This window comes from Hippocampus comes, unplaced genomic scaffold (assembly GCF_001891065.2).
Source record: "Hippocampus comes isolate QL1 unplaced genomic scaffold, H_comes_QL1_v1.1 scaffold205, whole genome shotgun sequence".
Classification (NCBI taxonomy): Eukaryota; Metazoa; Chordata; class Actinopteri; order Syngnathiformes; family Syngnathidae; genus Hippocampus; species Hippocampus comes.
Genome location: NW_017804874.1, coordinates 481,198 through 505,807, shown reverse-complemented (window position 1 = coordinate 505,807; position 24,610 = coordinate 481,198). Strand labels below are relative to the sequence as shown.

General features: G+C 41.0%; 1 protein-coding gene across 18 annotated transcripts in view; it reads right to left on the bottom strand.

Moving 5' to 3' along the window:
• Nucleotides 1-24,610, bottom strand: part of plekha6 (pleckstrin homology domain containing, family A member 6) — an 87,995-nt gene that overhangs the window by 735 nt on the left and 62,650 nt on the right. For 8 of the 18 annotated variants that reach the window (XM_019879314.1, XM_019879372.1, XM_019879320.1 and 5 more), the window contains 16 exons: nucleotides 23,200-23,253; nucleotides 22,931-23,023; nucleotides 17,330-17,398; nucleotides 16,924-17,004; nucleotides 15,266-15,415; nucleotides 14,996-15,091; nucleotides 14,742-14,853; nucleotides 14,521-14,660; nucleotides 12,200-12,367; nucleotides 11,403-11,481; nucleotides 11,025-11,128; nucleotides 8,113-8,271; nucleotides 7,092-7,244; nucleotides 6,723-6,856; nucleotides 6,318-6,466; nucleotides 2,638-2,741 (listed from right to left, as the gene is read on the bottom strand). In XM_019879314.1, coding sequence (XP_019734873.1) covers nucleotides 2,659-2,741; nucleotides 6,318-6,466; nucleotides 6,723-6,856; nucleotides 7,092-7,244; nucleotides 8,113-8,271; nucleotides 11,025-11,128; nucleotides 11,403-11,481; nucleotides 12,200-12,367; nucleotides 14,521-14,660; nucleotides 14,742-14,853; nucleotides 14,996-15,091; nucleotides 15,266-15,415; nucleotides 16,924-17,004; nucleotides 17,330-17,398; nucleotides 22,931-23,023; nucleotides 23,200-23,253 — 1,824 coding nt within the window. In that variant the 3' untranslated portion in view covers nucleotides 2,638-2,658. The remainder of the gene's footprint in view (nucleotides 1-2,637; nucleotides 2,742-6,317; nucleotides 6,467-6,722; nucleotides 6,857-7,091; nucleotides 7,245-8,112; nucleotides 8,272-11,024; nucleotides 11,129-11,402; nucleotides 11,482-12,199; nucleotides 12,368-14,520; nucleotides 14,661-14,741; nucleotides 14,854-14,995; nucleotides 15,092-15,265; nucleotides 15,416-16,923; nucleotides 17,005-17,329; nucleotides 17,399-22,930; nucleotides 23,024-23,199; nucleotides 23,254-24,610) is intronic. The other 10 variants (XM_019879380.1, XM_019879436.1, XM_019879428.1 and 7 more) reach the window with 5 other exon arrangements.

Genomic DNA, 24,610 nt, shown 5'->3' with positions numbered 1-24,610 from the left:
TGAGAATGAATTCAAGGTTTTCATTTGAAAATGAAAATTTGACATACAGTATGTCAAATAAAGGGTGAGCTGATTGCCCCTAAAAATAAAGATGTGCCCTTCCTTTGGCAGCAATGATTTAAACACCAGCTCAGTGATATGTGGCTTTCTGTTCAGCCCGCATATTGCTGAGCGGGCATTAAATCCACCGTGAATCCTGCTGAATGCTGAATGGAGAAAAAGTCCTTCAAAAAATGGCAAAATTAGACCTCACATGTCCTTAAAAGGTCCATAAATAAAAAGCAAGTGGAAGAGTGGGAACCCTGTTCTCCAATTTAAGGAGAATAGTTGGAGTCTCTTGTTTTTTTTACTTCTTCTTCCGGCTGTTTTCCTTTCACATCTAAGATATCGGGGCGCTTAACAGCGACCCGCCAGGCTTCTTGTTCTGTCTCCCCCACATTGGTTATTGCTGTCTTGTTTATGTTCCTCTGAACGGTTGTAACTGGGAAGTAAATTCCTTATGTGTTACCTACATACTTGGCCAATGAATTTGATTCGTAAATTCCTTATGTGTTTCTTGCATACTTGGCCAATGAATTTGATTGTGAATCTGAATTAGACTTTTGGCATGAAGTGTGTTCAAGCATGGTTTCAATGACCTAGTGTGCCTTACTTTTGGTAGGTAAAAACAAGCATAGCTTTTGAAACAAATCGTATTCCCACTACATTACCTTAAACAAAAAAATCCATCCATCCATCCGTATTTTCAAATATTTGAAACCACACACTTGGCTCTCTTAACTGAGCAGGTTATATATTATATGTTATATGATATCCATCCATCCGTATTTTCAAATATTTGAAACCACTTGGCTCTCTAAACTGAGCAGGTTATATATTATATGTTATATGATTGAATGAGAAAATGTCAAAAAGGAGCGAACAAAAATGAGGACCTTAAAAACAAAGCACAGGTGTTTATCATAGAAAGTGCAAGATATTTACACAAACAGCAATTCCAGTGAAGAGGGACATTGTATAAAACAAACAAAAATAGAACAGAATGATTTGCAAGTACATTCCCACCGATATTCAATTGAATACAAAACAAAGACCTGGTATTTATTGTTCCAACTGATAAGCTTGATGATTTTTGTTGTTGTTGTGGTTTTCGAAGACTCACTTATTTTGAATTTGATGCCTGCCACACATTCATGAATGGCAAATACTCCCTCTCTGGCTGATTGGTAAACTGCTCGATGTCCTAAGAGGGAGGGACACATTTATTTTTAAGTGGAAGCCCAAATTAAAATCATCTGGGTCCAGATACATTTTAAGTACACGTAGATATAGCCTAGCTAAAAATGTATCTGGATCCAGATGATTTAATTTTGTGCAACCTATTGAAAAAGTATTGACCATTTCTTCAGGGTATGAAACTTTGGAAACATGTGAAAGTTACTGAAATTGTCCAGAGCACTGGGAAGAAAAAAGAGGAGGAAAGAAAAAAAAGAGGGAAAATGGCAGAATGAGATGTCAAGTTGTTGCTCCTTTTGGTGTATTGAATTAGGCACCGCAACAGCAACTCCCTTGCATAACAAGCCAGTCATGAAATTAATAAAATGGTCCATATTACATATTCAATGATGTGACATTACCTGATAGAGTATAGACAAACTCAAAGTTATCATGTTTAAAGTTTCATTTTGTTGTATGCTTGAGCTGAATGGAGCTGAGGCCTTGTTAACTGATAGTACAGACAGGAAGGTTCAATTTCGGGTCGTCAGCACGATAAGATGTCCTTGAGTTTGTAACGGTGTCTCAATTCATGCGAAATCTACCCATTGAATTAACAAGGTATCCATTGTTTGTACCGAGAGATGTTTTGGCCTCCGGGTGCCCACTGAGGGGCGTATCGGTGGGCTGGGCTGAGAGGCGTGACATGTAAATGAAGAAGGGAGTGTTTTTCTGATATATCACTTTTAATTTGCATACACGATCGATAAAAAGCTGGCAGAGGCTGCAGAGGTCAGGTGTCAGTTGAGAAGCGCGCACAGAGTGGCTTCTTAGAAAACTGCGCCTCCTGCCGTCAGTGAAAGTCGATCTGTTCCTACGTTCGAGCCTTTGTTCAACTGTCCGAGCGAACATCTCTGTCATTACCTTATCGAGGAAATGCAATAAAAATGTGACATACACGTAATTCGTCGATAGAAGGGCCTGCCATTGAAAATTTTGGTTAGGGCACCACATTGGCAAGGACAAGTCCCTGTTGCAGCTTTCTGGGAACATGCTGTAGGCATCATATTCAAAATGAGTGAGTATTCAAAAACAACAAAGTTTCTCAGTTGGAACATTAAATATCTGGTCTTTGTAGTGAATTCAATTGACTATAAACTATTTGCAAATCATTGAATTCTGTTTTTATGTTTTACATAACATCGCAGCGTCATTGGAATTTGTGCATAAATTCAACTGATAGTCACGTGCTATACACTGCTTTCATTTTCATCAAATGCAAAAGAAAGTGAAAGTGGAAAAGTGCATCTGTACATTTATTTTTTGTAATTGTTCAACTTCTTCGGCCAGTGAAAAAAGTAAACCAAGCATTGAGAGGAAACAGGGCTGAACAAAGGGTGGGTGTGGTGAACAGTCACTTACCTGGTCCGATTCAGGCATTCATTATGAGGAGGTGGGGAAGTTGGCGGAGGAAGGGTGAGGATGCAGGCTGGTTGGGGAAGTGGGGGGATCTGGGGCGCACTGAGCTGGAGTGAAATGAAGGTAGGTATAAAAAGAAAGACAATGCAACGCAAAACATCGCATCAGCAAATCAAAAGGAGGAGTAATCTTGAGTGGAGCTAAAAATAGACGTTTCTGCCGAAGTGCCACATGCAAATATTCTTCGGGTTGTAAAATGTTGTAAAATGTTGAGATCATACATCTGTTCAAAACAATTCTGAAGCATTTTTACAACCCGTTGAACCTGTGTCCAATGTCACACTCTTCTCTTTAAAATGGAGTGAGATTGGAAGGTCTACTTGCAGCAGTAAATTAGGAGCAGCACTAGATCAGTATCTGGAAAAATCGTAAAAACGTAATGATGGAAACGTCATCCTCGACCGCTACATCAGGATATTCAACAACTTGACGCACCTCCATGAGAAGGCACTTTGCAGGAAACATCTCGATAAGGTCGATAAGCTCTTCCAAACAAGTAAAATAGCATGGTGCCAGTCTATATTGTGACCTCTACTTACGAACGTCTCTTCATACGAAATTTTCAAGTTACGAAACGCCTCAATAGGAAAATATTGCCTCTCGTTATGAAAGAAATTTCAAGATACGAAAGGTGAAAATACAGTATGGGCTGCTACTCGCAGCCCTGAGTTTCCTGAACGCAACATATTTGTAGCTGCTCTGCCATTGGCTACTACCGAGCATCTTCCCGGCATCCCATTGGCTAAGAGGGACCTCTACCGTATGTGTCTATGTGTGTACATACAGTAGATAAATAGATATGTGTCTATGCAATGTCCTCGTCATTCACCCCGTGGGCTATGATAGTTTTACGTAAATGTGAATCACCCAGAAAAAGTGTTCACCAGATCGCTCACTATGCTGATGTTTGCCTTGGACATTTTCAAAGGACTGTTAAAAGCCGACAAAAGCAAACGTTCCTGGGATCAGTTCTTAACAAAACGTCGGGCAAAAATCACTTCTGAGAGTTAACATGAACTAAAGAGGGCAAAAAACGACGAGGACACAGTTAAAAGTAAAATTATCTTTACTCTATTCTTTGTTTTTTTTTTTACATTATGCACAGCTCTCATTTATTGTGCAATAATCTAATTATAACATCTATTTGTTCCATATTTTGATGCAGTTTTATGCTTGAGAAAACATTTATGTCTGAATTTTGGGGGGTCTTGGAATGGATGAGGGCATTTACATGGAAAACATATCTCTACTTACAAAATTTTCTAGTTAAGAAATTTCTTCCAGAACCAATTAATTTGGTCAGTAGAGGTACCACTGTATGTGTAAAAGTGGCTAATCAGAATACTGTTTGTCTGCTAACTGAATGTATGTAATATTAGAATGACTACAACTCTTTGGGCAGGAGCACTTCCCACCCTATTCATACAAATGAATGGTTTAGCAGATTTTTTTTTTTTTTTTACATGTCTAGTATTTGTCAAGTGAACAGCATTAAACTAGGAGTGTGCAGTGGGCTTGGCCAACAGGACGCCCGCCCTGGTCATCCAAATTAGGGGGGCATCCAATCTGTGTGTAAATCAGGATAGAGATTTTGACATTTAAGTGATTATAAATAATTTTTTGTTGGCTCAAAGCGCTACAGAGGTAGTGCCACTACTGTGGTGGCGCCACGATTCTGTTAAGAGAAAACAATGCCTTTATGCCCTGTGGGACTCCAGAGGCAGATGATGGGTACTAGATGGCCAAGCGGAACACAGCTTCAGCGGTTGCCGAGGCAAAAACTCGGGCGTGGGAAGAGCTCTGTGAGGCTATGGAAGCCGACTTCTGGACAGCTTCGAGGAATATCTGGTCCACCATTCGACGTCTCAAGAGGGTGAAGCAATGCACCATTAACACTGTGTACAGTGGGGATGGGTTGTGAATCGGTGGGCAGAATACTCTCTATCTCTGGGGTTGAAGTCACTGTGGCAAAGCCCCATGAATGGATGAGATCCACCCGGTGTTCCTCAAGGCTGTGGATGCTGAGGGGCTGTCCTGATGGACACACCTCTGCAAATTGCCTGGTCATTGGAGAGAGAGCCTCTGGGTTGGCAGATCGGCGAGGTGGTCCCTCTTTTTCAGAAGGGGGACCGGAGGGTGTGTTCCAATCACAGAGGGATCGCACTCCTTAGCTTCCATAGTAAGGTCTATTCAGGAGAGCTGGAGAGGAAAGTCTAGTCTCAGATTCAGGATCAACAGTGTGGTTTTCGTCCCGGCCATGGGACAGTGAACCAGCTCTGCACCCTTAACAGGGTCCTCAAGATGGGCAGATGGGAGCTCACCCAACCAATCCACATGTATTTTGTGAACTTGAAGAGAAGGCGTTCGACTGTTTACCTCGGGGAGCTCTATGGAGGGTGCTTCAGGAGTATGAGGTACCGAACCCTCTGATACGAGCTGTTCGGTCCCAATGTCAGAGTTTGGTTCGCATTGCTGGCAGTAAGTTGCAACCGTTTCCAGTGAGGGTTGGACTGGCCAAGGCTGCCTTTTGTCACCGATTCTGTTCATAACCTTGATGGACAAAATTTCTAAACGCAGTCGAGGCGTTGAGAGGGTCCGGTATGGTGGCCTCAATATTGATTCTTTGCTTTTTGCAGATGATGTGGTGCTGTTGGCTTCTTCAAGCCGGGATCTCCAACTCTCACTGGAGAGCTTCACAGCCAAGTGTGAAGTAGTTGGGATGAAAATCAGCACCTCAAAATCTGAAAGAATGGTCCTCAGTCGGAAAAGGGTAGAGTGCCCTCTCTGAGTCGGGGAGGAGATCTTGCCCTAAGTGGAGGAGTTTACGTATCTTGGGGTGTTGTCCACGAGTGAGGGAAGGAGGGAGCGAGAGATCGACAGACAGATCGGTTCAGCATCTGCTGTGATGCAGCCTTTGTATTGGTCTGTCGTGCTGAAGAAGGAGCTGAGCCAAAAGGCGAAGCTCTCAATTTACCGGTTGAGCTACGTTCCAACCCTCACCTATGGTCACGAGCTAAGGGTCCGAAAGAACGAGATTCCGGATACAAGCGGCGGAAATGAGTTTCCTCCGGGATCTCCCTTAGAGAAAAGGTGGAGAAGCTCGGTCATCCGGGAGAGGCTCAGAGTCGAGCCACTTCTCCTCCACGTCGAGCGGAACCAGATGAGGTGGCTCGGGCATCTGATTAGGATGTCTCCTGGACGCCTTCCTGGTGAGGTGTTCCTGGCATGTCCCACCGGCATGAGACCCCAAGTACGACCCAGGACATGCTGGAGAGACTATGTCTCCCAGCTGGCCAGGGAACGCCTCGGGATCCCCTGGGAAGAGCTGGAAGAAGTGACCGGGGAGAGAGAAGTCTGGGCTTCCTCACTAAAGCTGTTGCCCCCACAACCCTACCCCGCATAAACGGTAGAAAATGGATGGATGGATAACTGGATAAACACATTCATGTGTAGCTTCAAGATAACTACAAAGATTACTCAATGAGCCAAGCATCTTATAAATAAATAAACAGGCAGCCAAGTAGTGAAAGTGCAATATTTTCAAGGCAACGCTGAAACCAACATGTGCAAAATAATAAATATAATATTCACGAAGCCTGGTAAAGTGGGGAGATCGTCCTCACCCGAGAGAAGGCGGCTGCGACGAGAGGCTTCAGCAGCCAGAGCACAGGAGATCTCAATGCGCTTCTCCTGCTCCTGCAATTGCTGCTGAGAATTGACTGGTGCTCCACCTTCGACAGGGCCATCCAGGGCAGGAACAACATTTTGCAGACTGACATCGATGAGCATAGTGAGAACAAAAAGGTGAGATTGATCTGAAATGTCGCATCTCAGTTCTTTTATTTTCTTCTCACAATTCTATTGTACAACCACAGTCCAGTTTCGTAGTTTCATTCTATGATTGTGAATACCTTCTTGGTCAGTGATTGCAGAACAACACAAAGCAGTTGGGAAGTAAATGCTTGTAGGGATTTGGTTAGATTGTGGTAATTTCAAATGGAATTTTTAAAATTCTGTAAAATACATACTTGGATTTGGCAATCAGGGTCTTAATGCGCTCAAGTTTCTTCTGCTTTTCCTTCTGCTCCTCTGGGCTCAGAGGGGTGTTATCTTCCACATCTAGGTAGCGCTCTGGGATCATAACCTTGTCTGGAGCCATTAGCTAGGAATTACATTGAATTATATCATTATAAAAGGACTGTCCTGTAACTGCACTGTATTTTCGACACATGCATTGTGCACCAAAGTGGAAAAAAAGCATCAGATCATATGTGTGTATGATCTATCTATCTATCTATCTATCTATCTATCTATCTATCTATCTATCTATCGATAGATAGATAGATATAGATATAAAATGTAGTCAATTCATTCAGAAAGCAAATAGGGGACATTACCTCTTTGTTAATGTCCAGGTCATAATGTTCTGGTTCAACCTGTGACCGTCTCAAACGGGCAATTTCCTCACGAGGTGACTCCAGTCCCGGTCCCCTGACTGCTGCCTCTAAATCATTGATGTCAATCTCATGAGCTGTGAGCCGCCGTCGAATCTGCACACATTATTTTTCTGTATATTATTGCTCATGTTATTGTTTTTACTTTCAGTTAACAACCCACAAAATGATTCAACCTGTTAGTGTTGTTTCGAAGGCATAGTCAGCATCTGCAGCCTCTGACACACTGATATGTATTGGTAAAGTTGGACTGTTTATGGACCGAACTGCTCAAGCTGTCTCAGTTTTGAAAGGCGACTGCTCCAGACTGCAAATTTCAGCTCCTTTCACAGACGTCCGATGGAAATCTGATCAGGGCTCTTCAGAATAGTTTACTGTTTTGTTCTTAAACGTTCTTTGGGGTATTTTTAGCAGCGTGTTTTGTGTCATTATCCGGTTTGAGGACTTATGACCTGCAGATGACAGCAAGCTTTATGACACTAATCAACACATTTTGCTCCGCAATGATTTGATCGTCTGACTATTTCATTGTACCCTGTACATCCCTGTCTTTGGGAAGAATCCTTGCTCCTCTAAAATCAGCACTTTTCAGGAGACCAACTGCGTATGAACGTTGCATCGCCAAAGAGCGCAAGCCACTTTCAACACTTTAGATTGGCCAAATATTTGACACACACACACACACACACACACACACACACACACACACACACACACACACACACACACACACACACACACACACACACACACACACACACACACACAGTTATGTGAACTGACCACTTGTATCGATTTGTGGAAAAAATATGAAAATTACCAAATATTGACAAAGCAGGTTTCAGCCCGACACAAGCGACATATTAAGAACACCTTGTACCGGATATAACAAAACAGTCCAATCACATAACCGAGGTTTCTCTTTTCATTGTCCACGAGCAACAGGCAAAATTATTGTATATACCACTTTGTAGCTCGCTGGAGACTGCCCGCCTGAGAGATTAAGACTCCTCCTTTTGTCTCGTACGGAGCTGCTCTGGTTGCGTCGGATCCTTTCATTTTGTTCCTCCACACTCATTTTGGACCTTAGCTCAGCTGGAAACACAGCACTCTTTGGACGTTCCTTTGTCAAAGAGAAAAAAAACACATTGATTCGGAGCTGCACATGAATTTTGACATCCCAATAGTCACAATTATCTTGAATATGGCACCCATTTCAGGGAATCGTTGGCTTTTCGCCCGAATTTAGCTGTGTTAGGCTTCAGCGACCCTGATCTGGATAAGTGTTGTTGAAAATGTATGGATGCCTAAATGCCATAATGAGTCGTGGACTTAGAAAGTATTTAAACTATCCAAATAATGTACTGTTTTATTTTGTATATTTAATGTTTCAATTCTATTCATTTTAGCATTTATGAATATAAACCTCTGCTCAAATGTAAAAAGAGAAAAATGCAATAATAACACACACACTGCCTTCCGAAATTACTGGAACAGCGAAGCCAGTTATTTTACGTTTACTACGGACTGAAAACATTTGTGCCTGACAAGTGCGGTGAGACCGAGACGCTAGCAGATGTCATAGCTAGCAATGTGCTTTTCGTGGCATCTCAAACACATTTGAAAACATACTGTACATGTATTATCAGAGTCTATTATGAAACCAAACATGCTCTATTGTACTTAACCTCTATAAAATGAGTCGCTATTTTGCAACAACAGGAATATGCGGATCCCAGGGTGACAACAGCTCTGAACCATTGCTCTGTGGGGTTTATTATCAAGCTGGTGCCAGTCTCAAACCATCCACCTATTTACATTGACAAACTGGTGTTTTGGCAGTGCACTTCGACCATTATCTTGCCTCATGATGAATGATGTACCAAACACCTTGGTTGCTCTGTTCTTTGAATTGTCTAACAAAATGTTTCTCTCTACTTGCGAGTACATTTTGTTAATGTGAATTCTATGATATATACAAGTGAAAATCAGTGGGCCTGTACTACAACAAGCCATGCAATTTCAAGCCATGTTTTTCACTACCGCCCGAAGTCAGCTGGGATAAGCTCCAGCGTGCCTGCGAATCTCGTGAGAATGAGCGGCTCGGATAATGGATGGATGAATTGAGCTTGTACGGTCAAATTCTTGAATAGATCCTTTTCTTTTCCGCAAATGTATGTCTTTCCATAGCATTGGTCAAACTTGATTTTTGTCTTATCCATCCATAAAAGTACAGCATTTTTTGGTCTTCCTTTTCCGCTGACTAATTAGTGGTTTGCGTCTTTCAGGAGCCTCTGTAATTTTGTTCCCCAAGTCTTTTGCGTACAGTAGAATGTGATACCTTCACTCCTCCCTTCTGGATGTTACTGATGTCACGAACAATTGTTTTGGCTCTTTGTTTACCGTTTGATAATGTTTCCGTCATCGCCTGCTGCTCTTTTCTTCAGTGTACGTGTTTAACGTCTGCATTTTCGTACAACAGTGGTTTCATCAAGACATTCCAGGCTATGGCCAAAATTTGGGCAATGGCTCAGAACGATTTGACATAATTCCTTAGTTAAACAATTGCTGTTTTTCACCCCTACACAGCTTTCTAGTTTCCATGTTTACAAATATAAATTTGGTAGGTGACTTGTCATATCCATTGCAATGGTGTTATTATCCATGGACAATATGAACTCCGTGTTGCAATATGTGGCTGCACAAATGCGATGTGAATAGAGAAGAATCCATCCATCCGTCCATTTTCCCATCCGCATCATCCTCACAAGGGTCGTGGAGGGTGTTGGAGCCTATGCCAGCTGTCTTCAGGCAGTAGGCAGGGGACACCCTGAACCAGTTGCCAGCCAATTGCAGAATAGAGAAGAATAAACAGAAAAAATGTCTCTCCATGTATGCTTCCTCTATAGAGTTTGATATTCATTTTGGGTGAAAAGTTTTAAAGGGAATCGAGAATAACTTGTGATAACATTTGTAGAAATTGTAACATTCTTAGAGGGCCCTGGATGTCCCAAATTTGAATTGCAGTTTCTTTTTTTTTTTTTTTTTTTTTTTTATAAATTAAAGAGGGTACTCAACTTGAATAAAATTTTAAGCACAGCAGAACAAAAATATATCCCTTGCCGAGATTTTGGCATTGTTAGAGTCTTTTCTCTGAACCGATAGTTAGTTTCAATGCACTTCTTTGTTTTGTCTCCAGTATGTTCCCTCAGCTTTACACTGTATAAATGATATACCGGTATGTTTTTCCGAATTGTATCTAATAAATTGAGGTTGCTCATAAATGCTGGAAAAATGCACATTTGGAGGAACAAGAAAACATGCTGATCATCGATCAAGCGGAGACTCACATGTTTTCCCACTTAAGGATAATTCACTTGGGGGACATCAGAGTGGACACCATGGACAAAGTGGACAAAGGGGAATGTCACAGTGTAACCTACTGACTTAACCCTTTCATGGTAGTTTACTGTAGTTGCTTGTTATTGATAATACTAATGTAGCCTGTACTACCGGAGACAAATTCCTTGTGTGTTGTCCATACTTGGCCAATAAAGATGATTCTGATTCTGATGATTCTGGTTCTGATTCTGATGCACCCGGCAACCTGATAAAATGATAAGCTGTCCACTGTAGTTACGGTAAGGGTTAACAGTGAACATGTTCTTATTATATCTCCAGCTTTTTTATTTTCTCGGTTGACCCGTCATGGTATTCACCTGAAGATATAAACTCATTGCCAGGGAGACCCAAAACGTGTTGGTCCTTCCCCTACTGTATTGCTTCCAACTGAATCCATGGACTGAGATCCACCTGACAGAATCTATTTCAAGCGTCGAGCAAGACATAACGTGTTGTTAGTGTTGCTTGACTTACCCTAGAAATCCCATTAGGCATTCTCCCATTATGACGAGAAATTCCAGCAGACCAGCTCGTTGAATCGTCAGCGGGTGACTTGGTTCTTGGAGGGACAATACCAACTGAAAGTGAGATGAGATTTGGTCACAACCGTGGGAAAGGAGATTACGTGACTCTTAAGGCATGATAGTCTCACGCATGACCAAGCACAATTATGATGCGTTTTGATTTTTTCTTTTATCTGGCATTCAAACATGCCAGAGGGCATGTTAGCAGTGTAATCCCATGTCCCATGAGTAATCCTGTACCAACCACATGACAATAATCATCAGCTGAGTTGGACTCAGTCGTTTAGGTTCTCATATGAAAACCTCAACTGAAAAATTGTTGTTGTACCTTTATTATTCATGGTGGATTGCCTTTCCGGGCCTTGGTCTTGTGGATCACTCATATAGTTCTGATCTCCAAACTTCATCTGTAAGAGAGAAGACTGACATACTAAACTGTACCTTACTTAAACATGCCTTCTAGATTAGAATGTTCAAAGATCTGCTTGCAAATTGTTAAGGTTGTAATTCTTTTCTCATGCATTCATTTTCATCGAATATCTACAATGTACTTTAACTCATTCAGTACCAGCCAATTCTAGACCAAGTCTGAAAATACATTTAAAAACGTCTTTGGGAGTGAATGAGTGGGGCCAGCAATGCACTGCTTGCATAACACGTTAGCCTGATTACACCATCTCAGGCAGTGTAGCTCTTCATGGTTTACGTTAACTTGCTGTGCTAACGCATTCTTAATGCACAGGAAATGCTTCCCGACAAATGTATGCATTTTGTATTGGTGAGTAATGAAATTGCCACTTGTGCTCCACGTATTTCATAACCGGGAAGTAGATACCTAACTTCCGTCATGGAGAGCCTTCATATGAAATTGCATTCCATTTGAAAATAGAGATGAAATGCACATACAGTATATGATTAGCATGGTTTGACATTGTTCTAGCATGATTTGATTCGTGATCACCAACAAGTATTTTGGTTAAGTTACTGACACCAAAGGGTATAATATTTAGCAATAGGTTAAACCGAGAGACCGTGGTGTCAGGTTAAAATTGATGGATACACAAAAAAAAGAGACTGAACAACATTTGAGGGTGGGGCAGAGCAAAGGCCGTATCTACCAAATACCTTTCTGATGTGAGAATCTTCAACATCAAAGTAACCATCATCGATGCCCAAGTTGCGTAGCCAGATGGTGCTGTCGAAGGCCAGCGGGGAGATAGAAGGGGGGAAGGAAGTGGAAGATTCCAAAGGGAAATAGGACTTGGGGAGGGGGGGTCTTGGGGGTGCACTTTCCTAGATCACCAGAAGGCCAGGGGGATAGCAAGGTAGAAAGGAAGCAAAAAAATAGAGAGGGTTGAAGCAAGAGAAGTCTGCGCATCAGAGGGAGTGATAACAAGCCAGCTAAATGCAGAGTAGAAAGAGGTAAGGAAACAAGTATGTTCCAAGGGATCATTGGGATCATTCGCTCATAGCAATGGGAAACCTGACTTTGAATTCCTATTAGTTTCTAATAATGATGTGTTGTCTCTGCGGGCCAAAACACGAACAGAAGTTCTGACCAACATTTACATCTCTCTATCCATCCATTATCCAACCACTTATCCTCACGGTCGCGGGTGTGCTGCAGCATATCTCAGCCGTCTTCAAGTACAATACACGCTGAACTGGTTGCCGGCCATGAGTTCAATTATCCTGGAATGTGTTGAACCAAATCGTCTTGCGACCGGCACCAGTGGTTGACTTACTTTGGAGGACCAGTGTCCGACATGATTTAACATTCATTCATTAAAAACTGGACATACATATCTATCTATCTAGCTTTCTTTCTTTCACTGGTTAGCACCTCCGTTTCACCGTACAGAGGTTAGGGGTTCGTCTCCAGGGTCCGGCCTTTCTATGTGGAGTTTGCATGTTCTCCACATGCCTGCATGGGTTTTCTCCAGGTACTCTGGTTTCCTCCCACATTCCAAAAAATGGAACGTTGATGGAACACTCTAAATTGTCCCTATGTGTGATTGTGAGAGTGAATGGTTGTCCGTCTTTGTGTGCCCTATGATTGGCTAGCAACCGGTTCAGGGTGTACCCCACCTATTGCCTCAAGACATCTGCGATAAGGTCCAGCACGCCCGCAACCAACACACACACACACACACACACAAACCATACTGTTATAATATACCTTACAACTATGAAGCAGATAAATTAAGTGCACTAAAAAGTTGCGTTAAAGTGATTTTCTGTTAACACGTGATTATATATGTATATGCTCTATGAATTTATCAATCTGAATTACACTGCTACCAAATAGTAATGTTTATAAAACATAATAATAATAATAATGCATTTTATTTAAAAGCGCCTTTCATGCCACCCAAGGACACTGTACAGACAACATACATACGAATGTGAATGTGTTTACGATTTTCATTTCATGGGTTGACTATCACATAATCAGTGTACAGTAGAACGGTAGTTGAAAGGTCATATATTTTTTAAAAGATGGGATGTGATCGGGATAACCAGGATGAGAATCTAAGAATAATCAGGTTCAATATTTTTTTTTATAGATGAGTCTGCATAAAAACTTTATCTGAAGGCTGGGTGGGTGAATCAGATTGTGGTACCAAACAAATCATTGGATCAGTGTGATGTTCTGTTTGATGATGGGGCAGAGGGAGAATCTTAGCATCTATTTGAGCATTACAAGTTGAATGGAATAATTGGTGGTGGTGTGGACTTTCAGGGTGATCACCTCTAAAATAAGAAAGTGGGAGATCCGGACCATGGCATGATGTTAACACATTAGTTTGAAAGATGTCCTGGAAAAGCAGGATCTGGGATTCAGGCATAGAAAAATGCCTGTTGGCTAGGAAGTTTCTCTGATCATTTGGATATCCTACGAACAAGGGAGATGCATGGATGGAGTCAGGAAATACATCTTTTCTTTGGCCAACCTTAACCTCTTGGCTGCACATATTTGAGGTTAACCAACCAAAATCTTGGAGTTGCATGTGGGCTTGTGCCAAGTTTGAATGTGGACTGGAAGTAGAGTCCTGGCATTGTACTTGGAGAAAGTCAACATCTCTGGGTTCGTAAGGATTTAGAAACTTGCTCATGTGTGAGTTCTTTCTGCATGTGACACTTGGATCCGTTTCTTCAATCACAGTATCCAATCTTGCCAAGGACTCGTTCGGACTCTGCAAAACTAGGGCAGAACGAGGAAATGTGCATTCACGGGTTTCACAGCTATTTTTATTTCGATGTTCCGCATTCAGGCTTTTGTCAGATTCTCGATAACTTTTTGGTCTTGATTTGGGCCTGGCTTCAGTGTTGAAATGAGGGATTACACAAGATTTGGGACGAGGTTTAGGGCTAGATCTGGTTCTACAGTGTGAGACAGGTGTTGAAAAAGGATTGACCCCTTGCTGGGTGTGTCCGGTGCTTACCTCCGGGCCCAGCTGTTTAGAGGGGGAGACCTGGGACCCGGGCACTGGGGAGTAAGGGCTGAGAGGGCTGGTGAGGCTTACTGAGCTGAGGGGACTGGCTGGACTATTGGTGCTAAAGGAGCCTGACGCGCCACTGGCCACTGCAGACGAAGAGAGTGAGAAAAGTTATACTGAGACACTTGCAGTTGTCGTCAACCACTTCGTTTTGTTTTGGATGATACCTTTGTGCTTTGCTGTATCAGTGCCTCTGGATGAGTGATTCTTATGTAGGCCCTCTAGTACATCCTGGACTCTCCAAAACTCTTTCTGGATGTGCCTTCGAACCAATTCGCTCTGCTCCCCCCAAAAACAAGAAAATAAAATAAATGAAAAATGAATGAAAGGAAATGGATAGCCTCACAGAAAGGGCCTCCACCAGTCAACATTTAGACAAAACGACGTTGAAACGTTAAAGCAGAAAGGTTTACCAAATTACCTGGACGCCTGCATTAAGTTGTTCCCATAGATCTCCGTGAATGGCATGGGCCTCATCTTCTAAAGCTTCAAATTCCATACGAGTGGCATTTAAAGACTGTAAGGACAGTGTAAACTTACTCTCTGATTGCATTGTTTATTCAGTTGAGGCATGTTCTTATGTACACACGTAGGGGATATGCCAAGGATGAAACCCAATCCATAACCTCAACATTTTTCAAAACAAACTATTATGTAAAACAAACAATCTGGCATGTCATGTTTGTCTTACATTTGAGGCCTGGGAAAGCTCCCCTCTGATGTTGATGAGCTGGTTTTGTAGGGTTTCCTTTTTGATATGTAGCTTTTCCAAGACCACAGGCTGGTTATGGTACTTCTCCATCTCCTGATGAGTAGCCACCAACGCCTCCTCGAGGCTGTCCTAAAAAAACAACCACAACAGCAATGCGTTAACAAATGGAGCGCTAAGAAGGTTTGATTTCAACCCTTTTTGTAATGGATAGTCAGCAAATGGGCAATGTCTCTCCATTCCCAAGATCACCAACCATTCCACACCTCCATGTCATGTTTATTTCCGACGAACATCAAAGTAATTGAACCACCATGGAACCTCTTCTCTCTGCTTGGTCTGCTAATTCTCAGGAAAGCGAAGACTCCTAATAAGGAGACTTACTTTGTCGCTGCAAAAGTCTCTATAGACAACTTGTAGTGTATTCAAATCCTCCTTGCAAAGACATTCTTGCATCAGGACAACTCATACACCAACCCAGCTGCATTCCACCCCAGGGCATTGCTGGTCCAAGTGTGACCCCAAGTAATGGGCATGAGAATTGCAACTACCATCTCTATGTCGTTTGTTTTTTTTTTTTTTTTTTTTTTTTTTTTTAATCTGACAACTGCATTGAAATGCAACATCTGTGAAGGTATGCTTGTGTAACGTTTGACTGTGCTTATCCTGCTAACTTTGATTAATCCGTTAGGCCATGATAATAATTATTACCTGGTCATCATTATACCAAAACCGTATATGTGTGTATGTATGTGTGTGTAGAGAGAGCGAGAGAGAGAGAGAGAGAGAGAGAGAGAGAGGTATGTATAGATATCGATATTGACATAGATATAGATAGATAGAAAGTCAGACATATATTCTGATTGCAGGGCCAATTCTGAATCGTCTGAGTTTAATGTTTCCAGCATAGGCGTGAAAGTTATAAATTGTGAAACACATGAAGGTTTAAAAGGAAAAGAAAAAATAAAGTCAAATGTAGCTTTCTTGCTAAAATGAACAAAATAATTGGATCTCATCTGAAATTTAAGGGGTGGCTAATTTGAAAAGAGCTTCCTTTTTATCTCTTCTCGCTTCTTCTCTCCTAATCTCTCTTCCGCCGTGAATTGTGCGTGTTTGGATCAAAGAATTAACCTCTATTTTAGTGAATTATTCACTCTACATGACCATGTCTAATATGGGAAAGCGAAAATTCAGAGAGAATATATGTGCTTATATATGGGTTTTTTTTTACTCTGTATGTTTTCCACAGTCTTTGTTCATGAGAAAGCAGCAAATGAATGTCCACTGGTTCGGGTCACAACATGAAGTACAGTCATACCCCGGTTTTTGACCATAATCCGTTCCAGAAGCCTGTTCGAAAACCGATTTGTTCGAAAACCGAAACCACGCTCTTTTTAAAAAAATCTTTATTGAACACGTCTGCTCACAATAGAACGCTACATGAGGAAGCGTCACTTCCTCGTGTAAGGAAGACGAGAGGAGTCAAGTGGCACATTCTAGTGCGCTCAGTTTGGTTGAGAACCGATTTTCGGTCGTAATCCGAGGCACAAAAAAAACTTGAAATTTTTGGTCGAAAACCGATTTGGCCGAGAACAGAGACGTTCGAAAACCGAGGTTTGACTGTATATATGTTTTTTTACCTTGTCCATTCGTAATCTGTGGACAACTGCTTCGTGATCTTTCACAATGTGATTCTGTTCACAGAGCCGGCCCAAGAGTTTCTGTGTCAGGCAACATGTCAAACAAACAAACAAACAAACAAACAAACAAAAAAAGCTGTGATGAAAACAAATGTAGAGTACTGTCTTTCTCTCTCTCTCTCTCTCTCTCTCTCTCTCACACACACACACACACACACACACACACACACACACACACACACACACAAACTTTTGTACTTTTGTTGGAAACCTAGTTAATACAGTGTGTTATTCCATTTTCATTTCAAGGCCCGGTATCCCAAAATGTGTGTCTATTAGGTTTTACCCAGGAACTCTATTTGAAAATGTACAAGTTCATTTATAGTGGTCAAGTGATGATACTTACACTCGTTTCGATTTCATTTAGCTTCAGTGTTGGGTGTAACTCTCTGTAGACATCATGGAAAGGAGGCACCTGTAAAAACAAGGACATAAATGTTGACACTCAGCATAAATGGAAGGCTTTTATTTAAAAAAAAAAACAAAAAAAAGCTGGGATATTGCATAAACCAAATAAAACCCCTGCAATGTGGGAACGATTTTCTGCTTTCTAAAACATGGTACATTGGTGCCTTAAGATATGAGGTCCCTGATTTAAGTTTTTTTAGATCAAGCCGTCATCCAGACTTTTAACTTTCAAGCACAAATTGAGACTGTATGAAGAAAGTAGAGCAATGCATGGTGGCCAGTGAACTCACTTAATTAAACTCAAACAGCAGCTTGGCAAATAGTGAACGATTCATCAAAAAGAGGCTTCAAGCTGTTGAATGCTGACCAAATCCAAGTTGAGCATTTCTCGTGGCGCGATTACATTTAAAGTGAATGGGGTTTGCGCGAATCGGTGTGAATCATTGCCGGGTTTTTTGGTGGGTGTTTCAAAACGATGCGAGTGGGAACGGGCACGTGAAAATGTGCTTCTTCGCCTTTTCACTCGTGTTTGAACATTTTAACTAGCAACAGCCAGGGTTGAGAAGTGGACATAATCATTCCAAACTGTGGGCACCCTTATGAAAAAGTATTTGAAGTATATTTTATAAAGTATACTCAAGTACAAGCATATAAAATGTACGTTTTCATACTAAATTGGAACAAATTAAGTTTTAAAAGTATACTCTATTTGCCTGTATTCTTTTCAGTACAAAGCCAGGTATACTTAAGCATACGTCTGTGAAATTTATCAAAATATAGATTTTTAAAAGTACACTTAAAGTACATTGCCTCTGTTTTGTGTAAAATACTTTCCTTTCGATATACTTGAATAAAGTACTTTTTGCTAAGGGCAACAGCACAGCCAGCTTCCAATACCAACCAGAACCAAACCAAAAAGTGGCAGGCATGGAGAATGGTGAGCAAGGCATTTGGCGGCTGTCGAACAGTGAACTAAGATAGCCTTTCGCCTCATCCAAAGTTTAGGCACAACTACTAGCCACTTGATTGGTTAACGATGTTCAAACATATTATTCTAATATTTTTTTTCTGTTAGAGAAGGAGGAGCCATGTGAGGAGCAACCATATTTCACGTTCAGTATGAACCCAGCATAATGCCTCGAAAATTAGTGTCAAACTAAATAAAAAACAAAGAGAATTACTCTTTTTTTTAAATTTTGAAACAACCAGACAACTGCCAACAAAAAGGCTCCACCAGCTTAATCCTAACAGAGCAATGGATAATGCCTTTCACATGCTAATCGATTAGCATCAATCGATTTAGAACCCTTTCAGTAATGGAGCAACACATATATGGACTGACCATATAAGAATACTCTCAGGCATATATTCTTTATTCCCCATGAAAAACCACACATGTTAAATCTTTCAGTGCCACTTAAAGTAGATGTAAAACTATTTTCTTCATTTTTGTCTGCAGGACTACACCCCATGGTAGCCATCAGGAGCAGCACAATGAATTGAATTGTTGCATCCAATCATGTTGCACAAATGGTTTAATTATTTGCGTTTAATTAGTTTGTTATGTGTCTGTTTTGATATAGTATACTTTTTGAAAGTGATATTTTCTTTCTTAATAACATGCGGCTTAAACTTTGTATCTGAAAGCACCATTGTATCTGTTTTTGTGGTAAATCCTAAAATTATTTCATACAGTCTCCAATTTGAAGTCCTCATTATGTTCAAGATCCATTTAATTTCAAAACACATTTTATTTCAAGGATATATGGAATGTTCCCCATTACACAAACAAAAACAAACACGCGAGTAAACAGATAAAACTGTTGATGAAAACAGACAAATTAGAAAACTTAGTCTGTACAATGTAATGTGTAGCATGGCGGTCAACATGGTCTATGTTGAAATTAAAAATACATTTATTGACAGAAAATGAATGTAATGAGTTAAATAACATTGTTTTGTAGATAAAAATGATTTACAAAACTTTGTGGGGTGCTTGATGGTACGGAAAGCGACTTCATCTGAAATCAACCATCACCACAGCAAAAACAGCAAAACCATATACTGTAAAAACACAAAGCGGACTATTGTATGTAAAGTGAGATGAAGGGCTAATAAAACGAGTCAAGTTGACAATGGAGTTGCTTACAAGTGGCTGTGAAATAATGTATTTCAGATATATGTTGGGAGGAAAAGATCATCAGTACTTGTGTGTCTGTATGCATGCAAGGCTGGCAGTTAAGCTTTAAATCAAACAAGGGCTTCTGTAAAATATGCAATCTTCTTCTCAGGGTAGAATTAGAACAAGAGGTCAAAAGCACATTGATGCACCCAAACACTTACTATTCGGAGCCATAATCTCAAGGAAAATGATTTTCGTGTCTAGACTGGGTTTTAGTAATCTAATACAGAAAAAAACACGAGGGAGGATAATCTCATTTTGACAAAAAAAAAAAATCCAGGCTGTGACTGAATTTAGATACTTTTATGGAGGGGAGGGGGGGGGGGCAGGGGGGGACCATGGGTCAAAATATCTACACATCGTTTATGCCGCCAGTCATGGAGTGCAATGTTGTGGTAAGGCCACAGCGTGCAGTTAGGCAGCCTTTCTCATTCTACTGATAGGTTTATACAGGTACATTTGATGCCATAAAAGTGCTCACATTTTTCCCCCCTCAGTCATAATCAATCCTGAGGTCGCACAATAAACTCATCACGAACAACCCGCAAACAGAGCTAATTTTTGGAGCCTCATCTCAGAACGATGATATATGCTATCGGTCTGCCAGATTTGATGAGTTGTGGACACTTTGTGTGCAGCTATGGCTGTTTGAAAGTGCTCTATAAATACAGTTGAGTTGAGTGGAGATTTATGCAAAGGGTCAGAAGCCTTGTGTGACGATGAAATATGATGTTTCTTTGTGGTCATTCTTTTCTGTAGATTAACATTCATTGAAACCCGTGCCTGAAGTATAGTGTAATTAAAGTGCTCTATTAGTTAGTCTATGAGTTATAATTCCAAATGTTCGGCTCCCAGTGACTCTTTCCCTCCAAACCTGCAGTTGTTATCAGCTATCAATCATACATTTACATGACAGGCTAAAACCTAATACCCAATTCATATATATATTTTTTTCATATTGAATGAGATTCAACTAAGAAGAGGTCTTCTAACAATGACTTCTCAGAAAAATATTGAAAGTCTAGTACAGTCTTTACAAATGTTAGCCCGTTTTTATTCACAAAGCCATGCACAGACAAACCCTATTTCAGTGAAGTTCGGCTGTTGTGTTAAACATCAATAAAAACAGCATAAAATGTTTTGCAAATCATGTTCAACCTATATTTACTTGAATGCACTACAAAGACAAGCTACAGCTTCTTGTTTGATTTCAAACTTAGCTTGTAGCAGACGTGTGCACTTTTTCAGCATGACGTCTCTGATCCACTGGTGAAAGGACACTTTAAGTCTCTCCTCTTTCATCTCTAACTGCTTCAAACAACAACGTGTATCCAGAAAAAGCGGTTAAGATTGCATGACTGTCTGTGCCGTATGTGTTGTGTTGTATTATTTTGTTATTTTATGTTAACTGTTCTGTTGATCGCGGAACAGCAGCGGCTCCTCTCTCTCCCGTGGTTGAGAGGAAATAAATTTCATCTGTGATGTATGTTGCACATAGAGCACATTTGACAAAAAAAAGTTGACTTGAACTTGACAAGATATTTCATGTTCGAATTGATCAAATGTATGGTTTTCAGCAAATCGTCATGCATTTTATGGCTGCAACAAGTTCCACAAAAGATGGCAAGGAAAAAAAAAAGTTGAAAGTTGAGGAATGCTCATCAAACACTTGTTTGGAACATGCCACAGGTGAACAGGCTAACTGGGAACAAGTGGGTGCCATGATTTGGTTTAAAAGGATTTGGTATAAAAGGAGCTTCCCTGAAATGTTCACTCATTCACAAGCAAAGATAGGACAAGGTTCTCCTTTTTGTGAACAACTGCATGAGAAAATGGTCGAACAGTTTAAGGACAATGCTCCTCAATGTACAATTGCAAGGAATGTAGGGATTTCATCATATCCATATCATCATTAGGTTCGGAGAACCTGGAGAAATCACTTCATCAACGCGGCAAAGCCAAAAACTAACTTTGAATGCCCGTGACCTTCAATCCCTCGGGCAGGAATGCATCAAAAACCGACATCAATGTGTAAAGCATAGGTGTCAAACTCAGGTCCTGGAGGGCCGCTGTCCTGCATGTTTTCCAAGTCTCCCTGTTGCAACACACCTGATTCAAATGAACAGGTTCGATGTCAGGCTTCCGCAGAGCTTGCTGATGATCTGATCATTTGAATCAGGTGTGTTGCAACAGGGAGACTTGGGAAACATGCAGGACAGCGGCCCTCCAGGACCTGAGTTTGACACCTATGGTGTAAAGGATATCATCACATGGTCTCAGGAACACTTCATAAAACCCATGTCAGTGAATACAGTTTGGCGCTACATCCCGAAGTGCAACTTAAAACTCCTCTATGCAAAGCGTCAACATTACCCAGAAACGCCACCTGCTTCTCTGGGCCTCGAGCTCATCTAAAATGGACTGATGCAAAGTGGAAAAGTGTCGTGCGGTCTGACGAATTCACATTTCAAATAGGTTTTACAAATTGTGGACGAAGAGGGAAAGAACCATTCAAAGTGTTATGGACGCAAAGTTTAAAAGGCAGCATCTGTGACGGTATGGGGCTGTGTTATTGCCAAGGGCATGGGTAGCTGACAAATCTGTGAAGGCACCATTCATGCTGAAAGGTGCATACAAGTTTTGGAGAAACATATGCTGCCAGACAAGCAACGTCTTTTTCATGGCCGCTTATTTCAGCAAGACAATGCCAAACCACATTCTGCACGTCTTACAACTGCATGGCTTCATAGTCAACGAGTGTGGATCCTAAACTGGCCTGCCTGCAGTTCCTTTTTTGGAACGTGTTGCAGCTATCCAATTCAAATGTTATGATTGTTTGCTGAGAACAATACATTTGATCAGTTTGAACATGAACTATCGTGCCTTTGTCGTGTATTAAATATAGGTCAAACATGATTTGTAAATCATTGCTGTTCTGTTTATTTTTGTTGAACATAACATCCCAACTTCACTGGAATTGGATTTGTATCAACGAACTATTTCGGATTTTAGCAAATGTGACAAATGACAGGACAAATGTCACAGTTATGTGGAAAAAAAAGAAAGAAACAACGGTGAAGTTATGAGGAGAACACTGCATGCAGACAAAAATACGACGAAAAGAGAGGCAGGCTTAGGAAAGAGCGTATTACGGTATCGGCTGAATTGCTGCCGTTTGGCCTTCAATGAGGATTGATTCTGTTGCTGCAACGTTTCACTCGAAAGTTACCAAATAGTGTCAGAGTCAAAGGTGTGATTCCATCTGGTGGATGATTGGTGAACCTTGAACCTGCTGCACAAAGCAGTTTTGCCATCTGAAAAGCCTGCCTCCCTGCTGCGCTGGCTCTCCTCTCTTACTTGTATGCAGAGCTTTGCTGCAGAGGAGGACCTCTCCACCCTTCGGGTAACCATACCAAATAACCGGCTTCCCTCCAGCACCTGAAGATTCAGCTCAAATTAACAAAAAAAAATTCACGTTCACAACAACCTGGATTTGAAGGCGACTGGAAAACCTTTCACTTTTAAATGAAGGAGATAATTCAAGTATTCCTCGTACGGGAAGAGGGCAAATAAAAGATGGCTGAATGGAATATGATTTTACAAACAATGCTGATGTGTGCGCCTACCTGCTGGTCTAAATAATCCAAGTTGCGTTGGAGCTGGAGATCTAATATGTCGTCCTGAACCAAGCAGCAGCAACAGTGACAAATAAGGTGAACACACAGACACATGCAGCATTGACCGACAATTTTCAGATCAGACAGAAGCAGAGCAAACAAAGCACCCAAGTCGCCTTCACTGGACAGACAATTTCATTTTGTCGTTTACTCTTTAAAATTATTTACTGTGCTGTAGTTTAAAAACAATAGCGACTTTTCCAAGGAAATTTAATATGAACCCGATTAAATATTTGACATGTGCAATACTTGGCTGTCTGCTAATCACCATTTTTTGCATGCCAAAAAATAATTTGTAAAGGAGTGCAAAATAAGATGACAAGTAAAAAAAACTCCAGATGTCTGGAATGAGTAGGAAATGTTAATTTTACCCCACGCTCAAGGAAAAACTGAACCAATTAAATTAACAGATGGACTGATGCATGATGTAGGGGCATGCAGGGTCATGCATATATTAACTCCATCAATGCTTTTTAAACAAGTTTGAGTTCACTGTTTGGAAAGCAAAACCATAATCCAAATATGAGTTGATCAAATAGGAAATGTGTGTTATTCTTGTACGGGTAAACATCTGTATCTTTTTTTGGTCTCAATTTGAGGAATATATCCATCCATCCATTTTTAATCTGCTCATCCTCACAAGGGTCGCGCAGCATGGTGGAGTCTATCACCGCTGTCTTTGGGCAAGATGCGAATCGCAGGATGCACAAACAACATTTCACACTCACACCTAAGGACTCACACTAAGGAGTGTTCCAATAACCTCCCATGCATGTTTTTGGAATGTGGGAGGATACCGGAGTACCCGGAGAAAACCTCAAGACATATAATTTTATTTTCATCAAAGCATCAGCCTGACTGGTGTGATCAATTTTTGTTGAGTGGAAATAGGGCTGCTTTGAGGGGCAGAAAGAAGCTGGCTGATGGTGGACTATCCATGGAAATTAAAAATGCCTATTACATAATAGCCACACCGTTGATTTCACCGAACTGCGTATGGGATTTGCAGTCTGCTTCCTCTTAGACTTTACATTACGTGTCTATGACAGTGGACAAAGAAATGAGCTATGCGACACACAAATGTGATGTAAGAAATCCATATAGCTCGCTCGTACTGGTTCAAGTTCAGAGTGTGAAATCAATTATGGTGGCACGTTGCATTACAACAACGTCAAATGCCTATGAAATGAAGAAGATTTAAGATGAAGCGAAAATGATGCTAAATTAAACATAACTATGAGTTGCATGTCCAAACAACACTCGACGAGACTGTACAAGTAATGCATCCAACAAATTAATCACCAACGGTGGTTTGTGCCACTCATAGGGTATCTGTTTGGCATGCTTGCACACACAGCTG